The sequence below is a fragment of the Tamandua tetradactyla genome, chromosome 8, assembly GCF_023851605.1.
Source record: "Tamandua tetradactyla isolate mTamTet1 chromosome 8, mTamTet1.pri, whole genome shotgun sequence".
Lineage (NCBI taxonomy): Eukaryota > Metazoa > Chordata > Mammalia > Pilosa > Myrmecophagidae > Tamandua > Tamandua tetradactyla.
This window is the reverse complement of record NC_135334.1, coordinates 25,408,504-25,423,697: the sequence shown is the minus strand read 5'-3', so window position 1 is coordinate 25,423,697 and position 15,194 is coordinate 25,408,504. Positions and strand designations below refer to the sequence as shown.

At 41.5% G+C, this 15,194-nt stretch overlaps 1 protein-coding gene across 7 annotated transcripts in view; it reads right to left on the bottom strand.

Annotated features, from left to right (window-relative positions):
* CADM1 (cell adhesion molecule 1) overlaps nt 1-14,897 on the bottom strand; it is a 360,723-nt gene extending 345,826 nt beyond the window's left edge. For 2 of the 7 annotated variants that reach the window (XM_077112840.1, XM_077112842.1), the window contains exon 1: nt 14,645-14,894. In XM_077112840.1, coding sequence (XP_076968955.1) covers nt 14,645-14,777 — 133 coding nt within the window. In that variant the 5' untranslated portion in view covers nt 14,778-14,894. Of the gene's footprint in view, nt 1-14,644 lie in introns of all 7 variants that reach the window. The other 5 variants (XM_077112847.1, XM_077112848.1, XM_077112838.1 and 2 more) reach the window with 4 other exon arrangements.
* Between the last annotated feature and the right edge of the window lie 297 nt (nt 14,898-15,194).

Here is a 15,194-nt window from a genome sequence, read left to right as displayed (position 1 = left end):
TGGTCTCAGCAATGACTCAAAGTCCAGCCATCCCAGGACTGTCGAGTGATTAAATAAATGGAAACAAATTCTCTTATCTGGGCCGGTAGTCTAAATCCTTCTTATGATTGCCTAACAACCAAGTATGAGCTAACACACTAGAAGTCAGTCCTCCAGCCTACAGGAGTCAGGCATGTTGACAGTTCTTCATCCATCATCATCCATCATGAGAGAACAAAAACTTCCACTAAGAGTTATAGCTCTGAAAGCAGATAATAAGGCAACTACTAAATTAAATTTTAAAAAACCCCACTATATCCTAGTACAAATTTTATGCCCCAACTATCAGTGTTCATAACAAATTAAAATGGATAGGATAAACACATTGGGAATCAACTGTGTATCAGGAAAATGGTGAGTGAATAAACAGCCTTTCGTGGTTTCTTTTTTTTTTTTGCATGAGTAGGCCCCGGGAATCGAACCCAGTCTCCAGCATGGCAGGCCAGAACTCTGCCACTGAGCCACTGTTCCTTGCAGTGGGGTGATTTATTTTTGTACTGGTTTTCAAGATTGAATTAATATCATGTTCCCTGTTCATGTTTATACTAGACGGATTAGAAACTATTTAATGGGAAATGCACACGTAATTTCCAAATTCCATTGTTTCAACAATTGTCTACTAAACACATACTACCAAGTAAGTGTAGGGATTGTCCTACAAGTTGTTGTGGATAAAAAGATGAAAAAGAAATAATCCCTCATATGGAGGAGGCAGAAGGAAGTAGGCAAACATGGACACATAACCACATATTATAAGGTAAAAATATAATTAATTCTCAAGTCTTATGTAATTTTCCAGCTTGAATATAACGTTTTTCTTTAAACATCATTATAACCGTAATTATAACCATAAGTCTTGAGAAAGAAGCACTGGATTTGAACCTTTAAAGTAGGCATAGGCTTTAGACATGTCAACACGGAAGGCAAGAGGATGGGATATTTCTTTTGGTGGAAACAACCTGAACAAACACAAAATGTGTACGGGTTACACAGAGGGAGCTGCACAGCAGTTCAGAGAAGAGGGGTTGACAGGAAGGAAAGAAATGAATAAAAAAGAAAACCCTTAAGAAAGTACAAAAGAGGGGCACAAAGAAGCACCACCAAACCATCCTGAAGGGTGATGGAAATTTCCTAGAGGAACTGATGCTTGAGCTGAACCTCAAAAGGTGTATGAGTCAGCCACACAGAGGAAGCTTCAGTAAGAGGTAACATATAAAAAGCAGAGAGGCATGAGCAAGTGTGATGTGTCTAGGGTACATTTACCTTCATAGTCCTAAAGCAAGAATGCTGTACAGAGCTGGCAAGGAGCCAAGTGATGAAGGCCACTGCACACTATGCCAATCTTTCATTCTTAAGGTGCCAGGAAACTATTTAAAGATTTTAAGCCAGAGAATGATGATCTGATATGTGTTCTAGAAAGATCCATGTAGAAGTAGCGTCAAGATGCATTACAAGACGTAACAACAGAGGTCAATAGACCAATTAAGAGGCTGTTAGGCTAGTTTATAAGTCTACCTTCCTCATATGTAAAATGTGGATAAGGGCAAACTAACATGGTGAAGGGTGCAATGACAGTAGATGCAAGAGATAAATATGACTTGGTAGGTAATGGAGGAGGAGAGCAAAGAAGGGGAATAGAGTACAGAAGTACTGCAAGATGATTTCCAGATTTATTTAACTCATTGGGTAGATATTGGTACCTTCCACCAGTAAAGGAAATAAGGGTTAGAGCAAAGTTTGGGAGAAAACATATTAAGTTCAATCTTGTACACCCAGAATTTTAGGAAAAAATAATTGTTTAAAGACGTGGTTCAGATCTTGGTTCTGCCACTATTTAAGTCTCTTGGACAAAATACCTATCATCCTTTCAGCTCCTTCATTTGTAAAACAGTGCGACATGGTAACAATTTATAGGGTGATGGCAAGGATTAAATGAGATCATGATTTAAAGATACTAAATAAATGATAGTTACTATTTTGTAGTTAATATTATTTAAGATAACTGTGGGACCTCTAGATTGAAATATTCAATAAGCAATTTTAGAGCATGGTCTGAGATTTAAATGCAAAAGGAGTCTCAGTTGTGCACTTTATAACATAAAGTCATACCTCTATAAAAAAGACACATATTTGCCAATTTATTGGGTAAGCAGAAGGGTAAAAGATGACTGATTAGAACAAGGTAAGCCATGGCTATTAAATATCAGAGATAAACATTGTATTATATAGAAGGTGGTAATCCTGATTTTCTCGCAAATAAAATAACGTGGTGAATTAAAAGAAAAGAGTTGTATACAGCATTCTTCCCCTACCCAAACAGACCCATTACCTAGAATGAAGAAAATAGAAGAGAAACTGAAGTTAGGAGAAAAATAAAGCCTTCTAAAGTAAAATAAAGCCAAATGAGGGGAGAAACATCAAAAGAAATGTGAGAACTTCAGATCTGTCAAACACGCAAATACAGAGACAAGGCACAGGAGAACGAGAGATGTTAACACAGATTTATGGAAAAGCATAAAAGAAAAAACAAAATGCCCATTTAAATTAAGACTGTACATACGTGTGCATGGTTTTGCTTATTTTTTCAAAAGGAAACAGGAAGAATATAAAAAAAGTGAATAACATTGGTTCCTATGGGAAAGATAGGTGGGAATGGGGTAGAAAATACAGGGAAGGAAGTAAGATTTCTTTATATAGCTTTCAATTTTGAGTCATGTTAATGAATTACACATGCAAAAAATAAAATCAAATCAGCAGGGACAGAAAAAAAAACTAAAATTGAATGCAAACAAATAAATTACCCTAACTGTATATCTAATTGATAACATAACCACACACACAAGCACACACACATACAGGAATTAATTTGTGAATTCGTGAACACAGGACTGACTTGCCACCCTCAGTGCGATTTATTTTCAGGACAAAAAGAATGGCAAGGAAATCTTGAGCTTTATTTGGTAAGGCAGTTGTTTATAATGGTCTTGGCAGAGTAATTCCAAAACTCTTTTATATTAATTATAGGAGATTGATGTTGTTGAGACCTTGATGGAAAAAAGGAGATACAAATAAAGAATAGGAGAAGGAGAGAAAAAATGCTGTAATACTAGACTGGAATTGAAGGTATCAGTATGAATTCATGATTTAAATGTATAAATAAAAATAAACCGGTATATATAATATACATGTACATGAATGTATGTGTATATATATTTACAAATATATATATTTATATCCTAGTTCTGTCCACTGGAAAAGTCTAGAAACAATGACATATCAGCAGCAATGAGATACAATGAGTATCTAAAATATTAATCCTCCAGTACAAGGAACCAGAATCCTTGGAGAAATAGCTGAATCCAGGCTGTGGCAGGGAAAATACAGGAGGAGCCTAAGCATCTTCTTGGGAAATAAAATAAGAAAGTGCTTAAAAATGAATGAGCTGGGCGGGCCACAGTGGCTCAGTAGCAGAGGTCTCGCTTGCCATGCCAGAGACCTGGGTTCGATTCTTGGTGCCTGCTCATGCAAAAAAAAAAAAAAAAAATGAATGGATTATGATCAAAAGGATATGGAAACCAGTCTGCAGGGGTTCCCACTGGCCAAATTTGATAGAAATGGAATCTATCACACTGAATTTTTTGTAAATATCTATGAATCAATAGTGATTTTCAAAAAAAAAAAGTTTTGGTGGGGAGGCAAGATCTTTACACAAGAACACCTCTATTTACTGTAAAGGAATGAGAGAATTAGAAAATCACAATATTGTAACCACCAGGGTATAATATTTGATTCAGACTATCAATGCTGCTAAAAACCATTAGGGGAAACATTGTTAGAGAATAGGATCTTCAACCTCAAAATATCCCACAGATAACTTATTAATTACAAAACGATAAAAATGGAGAACCCCGTGGATAACACCTAAATTAAGTGACTAAATCTATATCCTTAACCTAGGAACCAAATTTAGAATTATCAATAATTGAGCAAACCAATTTTATGTCTCTCCTGATATGATCCTACCAGATGGTGACAATGTCATCTATGCAGTGTTCTTGACAACCACGTTTAATCTGACTGGAACCACAGGGAAACAACCTGTAGAACTGCGGCACAGTCTACAAATAAGAGGTTTAGACTGCTCAAAACGTCATGCCATGAAAGCCCGCCCCCTCCTAAAATGGTGAAGGACGGAGAAAGGGTTCCAGATTAAAGGAGACTAGAGAAAAACAAATCCAATGTGTGATTTCTGATGGATTCTGGATCAGGAAGAACAAAAAAATAGACAGAGAAAACACTGAGACCCCTAGGTAAATCTGAATATGCACTAGATATTAAATAATATTATTCAATCTATGTTAAATTTCTTGAATGTAGTCATGGTATTAAGGTTGTGTAGGAAAATGCCCTAAATCTTAGGAAATATATGCTTAAGTATCCAAGGGTGAAGTGACACAATGTCTGCAACTTGTTCTCATAGGGTTCAGAAAAATAAATATGTGACTATGTGCAAATATCTTAATTAGAAAGAGAGATGTAAAGCAAAGGAGCAGGATGTTAATAGCTGATTATTCTGGATAAAAGGTATAAAGGAATTTATGCTACTTTTCTTTCAATACTCCTGTGGTTTTGAGATTTTTCAAAAGGAAAGTTGAGAAAAAAATAGGCTGTAAAAAAAATTAAGTATAGTAATAATACTGGACTGCAACATTCTGGAAGACAGGGATGATCCTACCCAAATATGAACGTACCTAATACAGTGCCTGGTATAAAAGAAGATATTTAGCTAAAAAATATTTTTAAGATTCTCATTTTTCTCCTAAATGCCTTATAAGTTAGCTAAATGAATGTACTATATTAAATATAAGAAGCTGAGTAAAAGAAAGGCCTTTTGGGGTTAAAAGGCCTAGCAATTTGAGAATGTAATCACTGTCCGCTTCTCCAAGGTGACTGGATGATTCTATTTATTTCCAAAAACATTCAGCTCCAAGTGGGATCTTACTGTCACAATGTTCTTCAGTGTCACCTTATAAACAGTTGAGCATATCCTTTGAGTTCATCTTTTCAGCATATTTTTCAGTATACCCAAACATGAAAGGATATACAACAGTGATTACTACTATTAGTAGCCAGAGACATAACACCACACTTGTAGCAAGACAAGAGTTTTTTTAAAAAAATCCTACATATTTGTCTAAAATACTTCTTTCTCTAGCATGTTCATATTTACGACCTTATTTTATTTTGACATGATGTAAGGCAATAGGGTTTTGGTTTGTTTTTGTTGGGTTTTTTTGTTTGGGGGTGTTTTTGTTTGTTTGTTTTTGTTTTTGCTGTTTTTAACTTGTGAGCAAAGCACTGTAGTTCTGTAATCTATACTGGGTGTCCCTTGTCCCAATCTGGTCCAGAGATGGGAGAGATTTGCTTCAGGGAAGGAAAATGAGCAGCAACCAACATTCATGTGATTACTAACAGAACTAAAGGAAAAGGAGGTAGAGGCCTCTTCACAAGGATGTGTGTTTGCAAGAGATTCATAAGGAAAAGTGAAGTTCCAGGTTATTTAAGCTAATCTCTACTTGAATCTTTTAAGAGATAAAACTATTTGAGCAGTAATTTTGTACTAAATTAACTTGTTTTTTCTCCCTCCCTATCTTTGAAGTTTTCATTGTTTAAATGAGGGTTTTTGCAAGAGAAATGAAGCAATGCTTTTTCTCTTCAGAAAGTAGAATCAAGCTGATGACTTGCAACCATCTGGGTGGCTCAGCTTATTACAGGCATATTCAGCAAAACCAAATACATACCACATTTGACATGCAACCTTTTCTTCATGTCTGTCCCAAAATATTCCATGATAATCAAGTTTTTCTATCACTGTATTTTCATGCTGCATAACCTACTAACAAGAACTGAGCTCCACAGGGGAAGAACAGCAGATAAGGAAAAAAATAAGGGAAGAACAGCAGCAGATATTACTACCAGATAAAAGCTTTGAAAAAATCCTTAAGATAGCATGTTTAGCAGTTATGAGAAACAAAGGCTTCATTTTTTCTTAAGCTACTGACAATAGATAGTATATCAACCAAAATGTGCCCAAATTCATAGGCCTGCCATGATGTTGGTGGTGACTGCATTTAGTTAGGAAATACTGCTCCCCAAATTAAAGATATTTAAGGTATTACTGAGTAAGTCCTGGGTTTTAAATCACTTCCCTTCTCCAATTCCCCAGGTAGTACTTCTTAGTAACTGGATGCACCATGTATGAGCACTAAACACTCTTGATGCAGTCATCTCTTGGATCATCTTCAGAGATGCTAACTTTGTTTATGCAAAGACAGCAGCTCCAGAATAGGCCCTTTGAGTCTGATCCTTAAGAAGTCTTCCTACTTCTAAGGGACTGAATTTTTTGTCCTGAAGTCTTACTTTGCCAGCTTGTAATTTAAGTCGATTACACTAGTTTCATGCACAAGAAACTCCAACATTCAAACATGGACTACCAGATAGGCACAATACATTTTCAGCATTTTAAAATTAAAATTTTTCATTAAAATAATGACCATAATGCCTACACGTTTTGGCTTAATGTAGAGAAATGTACTTATTTATATACCTGTAAAGCAAGCATAAAAATAAATGTCTGTGTTGGGGGCATATTTTAGATAGGTATGTGTTAGTTAAGCTGAAAAATGCAAAGGGAAGGTATTTATTCTCAACGTAGGCAAGGAGAATCAGCCATCCTATACCTATAAACCAAGACAGACAGTTAAAGGGAAAAACAGATGAGAGAACAGTTTTATGCAATGGCAACCAGCTGAAGGCTGATCGGCGGAAACACTTTCTTCCTCAGTTTCAATGGAGAATCATCAGTCTTCCAGTCCCATCAGGATTGGGCTGAAAAGTAATAAGAAATGAGGGCAATTAGAGAGGGCATGAGAGAGCAAATGAGGAAGAACAAACCTAAAGACAAAGCAGTGCAGAATCTGAATTTGATACAAGAAGCAAGAATTTGGGAATAGGTTTCAGAAAGGGAAGTGTCATGACCATGTCAAGAACTAATTAGAACTGTGGTAGGCAGACTAGAGTTCTGTCTGACTAGCAGGGGCTTGGGGTGGAGAGCAATCAGCTAGGTGGAAGCTTCGGATGTTGACAGTTTCAGAGAATGTCACAGAGAAACAATCAGCCCCACTTTATTTCAGTCCAAGAGTGAAAGCTAAGGAGGACAGAAATGACTACTAATTTAGGGGACTTGGAGTTCTAGGTGATAACGGTGAAATCAACAATAATGGAGACTTTGAGAAAAGTTGATGCCTATGGTAAAAAGATGAAAAGTTCCATGTTTGACATGTTAACTTTTTGGTTAATCTAGACAAGTGGAGATATACTTGTCTTTGTTTGCAAGTATGAAAGCAGAGAGTCTCCAAGCTGGCAGATTTTTTCCCATCATCCCCACTTCTACCCCCACAGAGAACCACATAACTTAATTCTAACTTGATGCTGCAGTCCAATGCCGGACAGCTGAGCAGCAATTAGAGCTCCTACCTTTCCAAGAAGATTGCCAAGAGCAAGATACTTATCCTAGGCATTTTTAAAAGTCCACATCACTGGAATACCAACTTCAAACACTGAGTAGCATTTAAATATATAGCACACTACTTTCATTTCAAGTCTATTTAACATTTCTGAAATATCTAGAACTAAATGTCGGGTCAAATAGCTATATTCCAGTCAAACATCTACTAAAAGAAAAAATTCCCCCACTCCACATCTACCGAAAGATTATTACCTCATTTGGTCTTAACAGGTCTTCTTAATGCTTGCTTTCTTTCAACCTTACCTCCAAGTTTCTCTTTTGAGTAATAATAAAAGCCACGCATCACTTTTGCTGTGCATGTATATAAATAGCTATATCTCCCTTTCTTCTAACCCTAGTTCAAGGCCAACTACACCAAAGCTTTTGAGAACCAGCACTGGAAGATCTTCAGAGAGAAGCTGCCCATTAACCACAAGAGCAGCGGCTGGCTAGAGCCTGAAATTTCAATCTCTGAAAAAGAAACCATGGCTTCTGAAATTTAAACAAGGAGGTGCCACTTGTAATTACAAACATTCCAGTGGGTTCCCTTCTTCATTGAGGGTTTCCAAACAAAGGCTTTTTATTCTATTTTGATGGTGCTCCCCAAACTGTGAATGTAGGCAATCCTTTGTGCTTTTCTTGTGCGGTGGCCAGCTCACGAGGGGTGCAAGAGGAGGGTTTTTCACCTGGCCAGGGCCACGCACACTTCTCAAAGCCATCTCATGTGTAATTATTTATTTGGCTGAAAACCAAAAATCCAAATGTTTCAGATTTGTAGTCCACATTAAATATAACATTCAAAAAAGAGCCTCTTAAAAAAAAAAACCCTCACATTTCATGAACGTTGGAAAATGGGGCTAACCTATTTTCAGAGACCAAAGAAGTGCACAGATTAACATGACGCAGTCCAACATTTCTAGCTGAAATTTAAGATTAATATTTTAAATCAGTGAAGCAATTATTTAGAAATAAAGGTGGAAACCTTTTTCTCTTCCTATCACTCCACACCCCCATTCCACGAAAATAAGACCCAAATACTTACAGCTTGTTGTATGGGTTTCCCACACCAAGAAGGCATTTTGTAATCACTTCAGTTACAGAACACCAGCTGAAATTAGTACTTAGATAGTGTGAAATGGAAAAATACATTTTTCTTTTCAGCCTTATATTCAAAAAATGCAAAAGCATTTATATCATGGAAACATTTAAAGATAAATATACGAATGAAGTACCTCACAGCCATCAAGCTAAAATAAGCCTTTCCTAACATAAGTCCTCAGACAGAGGGTATTCATTACGGGAACAACTAGAAATAGGCAATCTTGGTAGGGATGATTTCCATTGCACACCACAGTTGAGAGATTAGCTACAATTACCGCATATTTACACAACAATAAAACTCATCTTATCCGATCCAAACAAAACTTTGCTCAAAATAAACCAAACCACTAAAAGGTCTCAGTGCAGGCCATAATCGTGCTCTAGTTTCTCCCTTTGCTTGTTACCCAATGCAACAGTAAATGCTACCTTCCTCAGTAAATCAAGGGTAGGTCAAAACGTGTGTGTCCAATTGAGAATGTACATTCAAATAATAATACTGTGATTATGAGCGGGGGGAAAGAGGGAACATGTTTTACAGAAATCCATTCTCAAGTAATTATGGATAAAATGAGATATCCAGGATTTGCTTAAAATAATTTGGGAGAGGGAGGGGGTGTGGAGAGGATAGATTGACCATGGGCTGATAATTATTGAAGCTGGGTGTCTTGTACGCAAGGGTTAATTACAGTATTATCTCAACTTTTGTATGTACTTGAAAATTTCCCCAATAAAATAAAAAAAAAAGGAAATCTGACCAATGTAAAAATAAGTCATTTTGCAAAAATATTTTTTTCCTTGAAAAAAACATTTATTCTCGGCTTTTTCTCTGTTGAATGAAAACAGACAAGTACTTGGTAAGAAAATCAAGATGTGTTCTTCTTAAGAACCTTGCTTTTTTTTCCTTAGTTATGTGGAACCAGTTCTACTATTAATATCAATCCTTAAAAAGACAAATAGAAATCTTAAAAATCTAAACCTGAATCTTCTGAAGCATAGTTTGCCCATATCTGACTTATCACAGCAATACAAATCCAGAGCTCTCCCTTATAAAGGTGCTTTGGACAACATTCGTGTTGTGGCTGCCAAATAAAGTCCAGAGGTTTCAGAATCATTTGTCAGCACCAAAGACAACCTTACCAAGAATTGGTCCTTTCTTCCGAGAGGTCACTCCTCTGATCCACAGGTTTATTACCCAGAGCTACAATTAATCTTGCTGCCTTCAGAATACAAAGTATTCCTAGCCAAGGCATGGTCTACCCATGATCCATATCCCTGACTGGGCATCCCTGCCAGGAGGCAGAACAGAAAGTTCACTGGCCAGACATCAAGGCATTCACTCCCTGTCCAAGGATCTGGCGTTAACTTAGCCTTGGTTCAACTGTGAACAAGCTCCTTCTCTCTCTGGGCTTTGGCCACCTCACTTCAAAACAATGAGGATTTCACCAGATGATTTCTAATGTCATTCTCCTTTCAAAAATTCCATGTTTATAAGAATCTCTAATTCTTCCAAAGGTAATTATTAAGAAAGATAGCTTTAACGCTAAAATAAAAGATATCACACTTTCTATCAAATACTTTCAAATGTGAATATGAATATTGTATATGGGTGGTTTTATATAATTTGCATGTAAGTATGTACATATACACATTTCCAAACAGGCTAACTGGTATCACTGGATGCTTAAAAGGGACTAATTGCTTCCAATTCAAAGCAGCAAATTTTCAATACCGCAACAGATGTCGCTGTGATTTTTCCTTTCTAAATGCCGGATTTTTCAGTTTAAAATGCCCAGCATAGTGGTCAGTACTGTTCTTCCCAAGAAAGATAAGCAGCATTTGGATCCTTTGGATTTATCTCTTACAAATCTTTATATTCTGGTAAATTTCCATTCAGATCATAGCATCAATAGTTTGGCCCAATTTAACAGATTCCCCCATATAAAAATAGGCCTTTTGTTAAAAACACACACACATGCAAAACGATTTTAAAAAATGAAAATTCTAAATGGTAGGTGAGGCATTAAAATGTCACATACAGAAACCCAAAGAGAATGAGGGTTTATATTCATAGCAATATTATCATTTTCTTAAAGTCTGAAAATCATTTAGCAATATAGACCAAGGAATAACAAAAATTCACTTATGTACAAGGCTAAATTGTACCGGGTATGGTTAAAAGTCACTGAAAAGAGTAACATTAATGATAATGAAAACTTTGGACTCTAGTTTTCACAGCATTAAAAAAAAATAGAAACACATGGGTAATATTATAATTGAAAGACATCTTACCAATCTGACATTCACTATCAACCACTTCTTGACGCATGTCATAAAAGAGTGACATCTCTTTCCCTTCAACCAACACATCTTCCAAAGACCATCGATCTCAACAGGTAGCTAACACTTTCTTCTGCCGAAATTCAGAGCTGGGAGAAAGGATTTCAAAATCTCCCTTTTAGACCCATTACCTTCCGGTATTAGAGACAGTGAAGAGAGATGAGAAGTCAGTGAATCAGGACCAACTCCGATAAGAATATGAAGTCAGGAAGTGAGAGAGGAAACAAAAGTGTCTTGCCTGTTGGCTTCTTCCCTGTCCCACTCCTCTTTAGCAGGAGGGCCATTGGGGAAAACTGGATAAAGCATGTACAACATCCATATGAATAAAGCTCTTTGTTCCACAGAACTGCCTGCTCTTTTATTCCCCCCTTTCTCCTATTTGTTCATTTCAAAAGATTGCTCAATGGGTCTCTTGTTCCTCCAAAATGTCCCAGGCAAATAATGCAAGCTTGTCTCGTCACACAAGTCACTAAATGAAGCCTTGTGCGTCTCCAGTGACACACTGTAAATATAAAGTGGCATTAATGAGGGATATTTTATCAAAGCTATCACACACAAGTGCAAGTCCAAGTCCCTCCTGCGGCTATTCAATTTGATGCAGGGAACTGCAACAATAGCGAGGGCGGCACTTTTGTGAAGTCCCTATCACCCATATGCAAGCCCCAACAGGCCAGGACAAGCAAGACTCGGTTCCCCATCTCCCACCCAGCTTCCCACCACCAGCAACCCTAACCCATCGGCCATCCTCTCTAATCCTGAAAAAGGTAAGGGGGTGGGGGTGGTGATCAAGCATTTGGTTCACTCAGATGGAAAACAGAAAATATCAGGGATGCACCTAAAACATAACGGGCGTAATTCACACTGTGGAGCGAGCTTAGGCAACCGCGTCTTAGCTGCATTTCATTAACATCCATTTCATCCCAACATCGAGAGGGAGGAGAGATTTTCTCGAGGGGGGTGGATAGATTCAGTTACAGCAGAAAACAGAATCAGGACCCACTGCACAATGGCCCTAGTTCTGTTTCCCAGCAAGGATGTAAATGAAACAAACCTAATGAAGTTAGAAAACAGCACCAACAGGTATCTCTTAACCCTCGGAGTGGGGACTGGAGGCCTCCGAGAAAACTTAAACTAACCGAGAAAGAAAAGTGCCCCTGGTGCCCAACTGAAATGCATCCACTACCACACCCCGCCCCAACCTAGGACCAGCCGCTGGGCCAAACACCCCCTCTCAAACTCACCACCAAAAAAAAAAAAAAATTCCATACACACGACGCTTTAAGGGGGGGGAAACTCATCTCACCCCCTCACTACAAATCAAACCCAATTACTTTCTAATTTGAACACAAAGAGCAAGAAGCTGCTTCCATGGTAACTGGCAACAGAATTTTCCCGTAGCTTTGACATGCACTGTTGAGTTCCAGACCGCTCCTTTCTAAATCAGAATAGATCCCTCGCCCGGAAGACAACTTCTTACCGCGAGACAGTTACAAATATAGTACTGTAGCTACTACCCAGTGCCTTCAATGAGCAGCCTTGACAGGGCTCTAATCTAATCCTATTCTGGGGCCAAAAGCCATTGCATGGCTCCCATTTCTAGTCGAAAGGCAATATCCCTTACCAGCGTTTCCCCACCCCACCCCCTTTTTGTAGCCAATACAAGTCTATTGTTGCCTCTATTATGCACCAGTTACCGAGGCTTTACTCACGTTCACGTTTAACTGACATTGGCGCTTTTTACAATGCAGCAGCACGAGGGATCTCTTTCACGAACATTTATTGAACCCATCCACTCAGAGACATCACCCGAAATGAAGTTGTAACCACACCGGCACTGGCTGAACCCAATTATCTTGTAACTCATAAATTAAGAATTCACAGAGGAAAAGCACATAAACAACATCCGGAGAAAGACAGTGATAGGGAAGAAAAATCCTCAGCTTTAAAACTGAAGCTGCTGCCAGATTCCCTCCCCTATAGAGCCCCAATAGGTTCCCCAAGCTGAGCTCCTCTCTGGAAGCGTGTTTTCCGGGGGGGGGGGAAGCAAAACAACCCAACGCCCCCTACCCCTCAAATACAAAGCTAGTACCCCCAGACATTTCCTACAGCGAGTCTCCTGCGGTGTTTACATAACTGTGTGTCCTCTAGCGTGTAAACAAAAGGCAAAGCCCAAGCGAAGAGGCGCCCTCGGAGCGGCACGACGGACCTAGCGTAGCGCACGCCGAGACCAGAGCTCCGCAGGTGGGGGCCGAGCTCTCGGTCTCCTCAGCCACTTGTTGCTCCTGGGTCCTGCAGCTCCGGAGCTGCAAGGAGGGGTTTTGCAGGCGCAGAGCCCTGCTGCATCCCCCTCCTGCACCTTCCCCCGCCTCCCGCAGCCCTGTGCCATTCGGTCCCGACTCCCCGCCCGGAGCCCGCAGCAGGCGGTCAGGGACGCGGAGACGTCGCGCGGCTGCCGAGCGCGGCGAGGTGGCGGGAAGGGGAGGCAGGGTGCAGCACTGCCGGCCTCACCGCCGGGGAAAAGCTCCAGCTCCCTTTTGTTAGCAAAAGCAAACACTGCCCTCTTCTTTCTCAACCGCGCTAACGCGCCCGGCACGCGGGCAGCCACAGATCGTGCTCCTACCCAGCACTCAGCTTCTTAGGGAAAGGCGCCGGGCGTGCAGAGCCACCCCTGGGCAGATTCCCAAGGCAGCGCTCCACAGCGGGTGCGCCAGGAGGCCCGCAGGCCCCCACCCGGCCGCAGAGGCCGCGAACGCTTCCTCTACCCTCCTCAAGCTGCCAAAAAGGAGGACCGGAAGCCTGGAAATCTGGTGTCCCCACTCGCGGCGGAGGACGCCGCGGAGCAGGCAGGCTGCAGGCTCTCGGCTCCTTCCCGCAGAGGCGGCGACAGCAGCCGCCCCCCCGCGGGGCCGGGCCGGGGGAACTTTCCCAGCCTGGAGCTTGGCCAGGGAGACCCGCAGCCGAGGGGAAGGAGCCCAGGGGCTGCGATCCGGGGCTGGAAGGAAATACGAGAGGCGTGCAGTTCGGGGGAGATGTGAGAAAAGGGGAGTGCGAGGAACGGAGGAAAGATCCGACAAGTCTGGGGATGTCCTGAGGACCGGTGAGGAATCACGCCGAAGGCGCCCGGGAGTCAGCCATGGGAGGCTTCGGGGGACGGAGAACTGGGGTGGTCCGAAGGAGAGGTGGGGGCAAACCGGCAGCCCTGGGAGATGGAAGAACCAGCAAGTTACGGCGACAACAGCGAGTTTAGGAAGGTCCGGGAGATGTGGGGGTTCCTTCGGCATATCCCCTTCCCCCTTATTATCTAGTCCCCGAACCCCTGTCCTCACTCCACTCCACACCCGCGCCAAGCTGGGAAGAAAAGGTGCGGGTGCAGCCGTCCCTAAGGGCTTTCATTCATACCCTGTTGGGCAAGGAAGAAGGGAATCACGGATTCCCTCGGTCCCTTCCATCTCACCCCTGAGTTTCCTCTCCACACTCCCTCCGCTTCGGATTTAGGAAGTGGGAGAAGGTTGTCATGGAAACGTTCCCCCCTCCATAGTTACGGCTACTGGGGTGCCTTAAGAGATTTGCGGGGGCCAACCCGCCCGAGCCCACACCTACCTGTGGGGATCAGTGCCGCGGCGGAGAGAAGCAACAGCAAAAGCCTGAGCCGGAGCCCGGGAGGCGCCGCCGCCGCCGCCACCACCGCTGCCGCCGCACACTGGGATCCGCTCGGCAGCACAGCACTCGCCATGTCGGGCACCTGCCTCAGACTGGCGGCGGTGGCTTCGTCGGGAGCCTGAGCGGACAACTAATGAGATGCTAATGACATGCGCTGGGGGCGGAGTTCGAGTAGACCAATCATAGTGTTGCGAGCCCAACCCCGCTCTCACAGGACTCGCCCCCTCCCCCACCCCGCCCCCTAGCGCTGGCGTTCCGGCGGCGCGCCCGCGCCACCTAGGGGCGGTGCCAAGGGGAGGGGCATATGCAAATATGTTTATGTTAAAGATTCGTTCTCGCTTCCCCGGATCAAGGAAAAAATGTTCTCTAAGGCGCCTAGCGAGTGGAGGCTCGGGCTCCAGGGGGCGGGTCTAACTTCCTGTACACCTTTATTAGGAATGTTTATAACAATCGCTGAATCAGACCGACGCCTGGAGAATCTCCCTAGGAG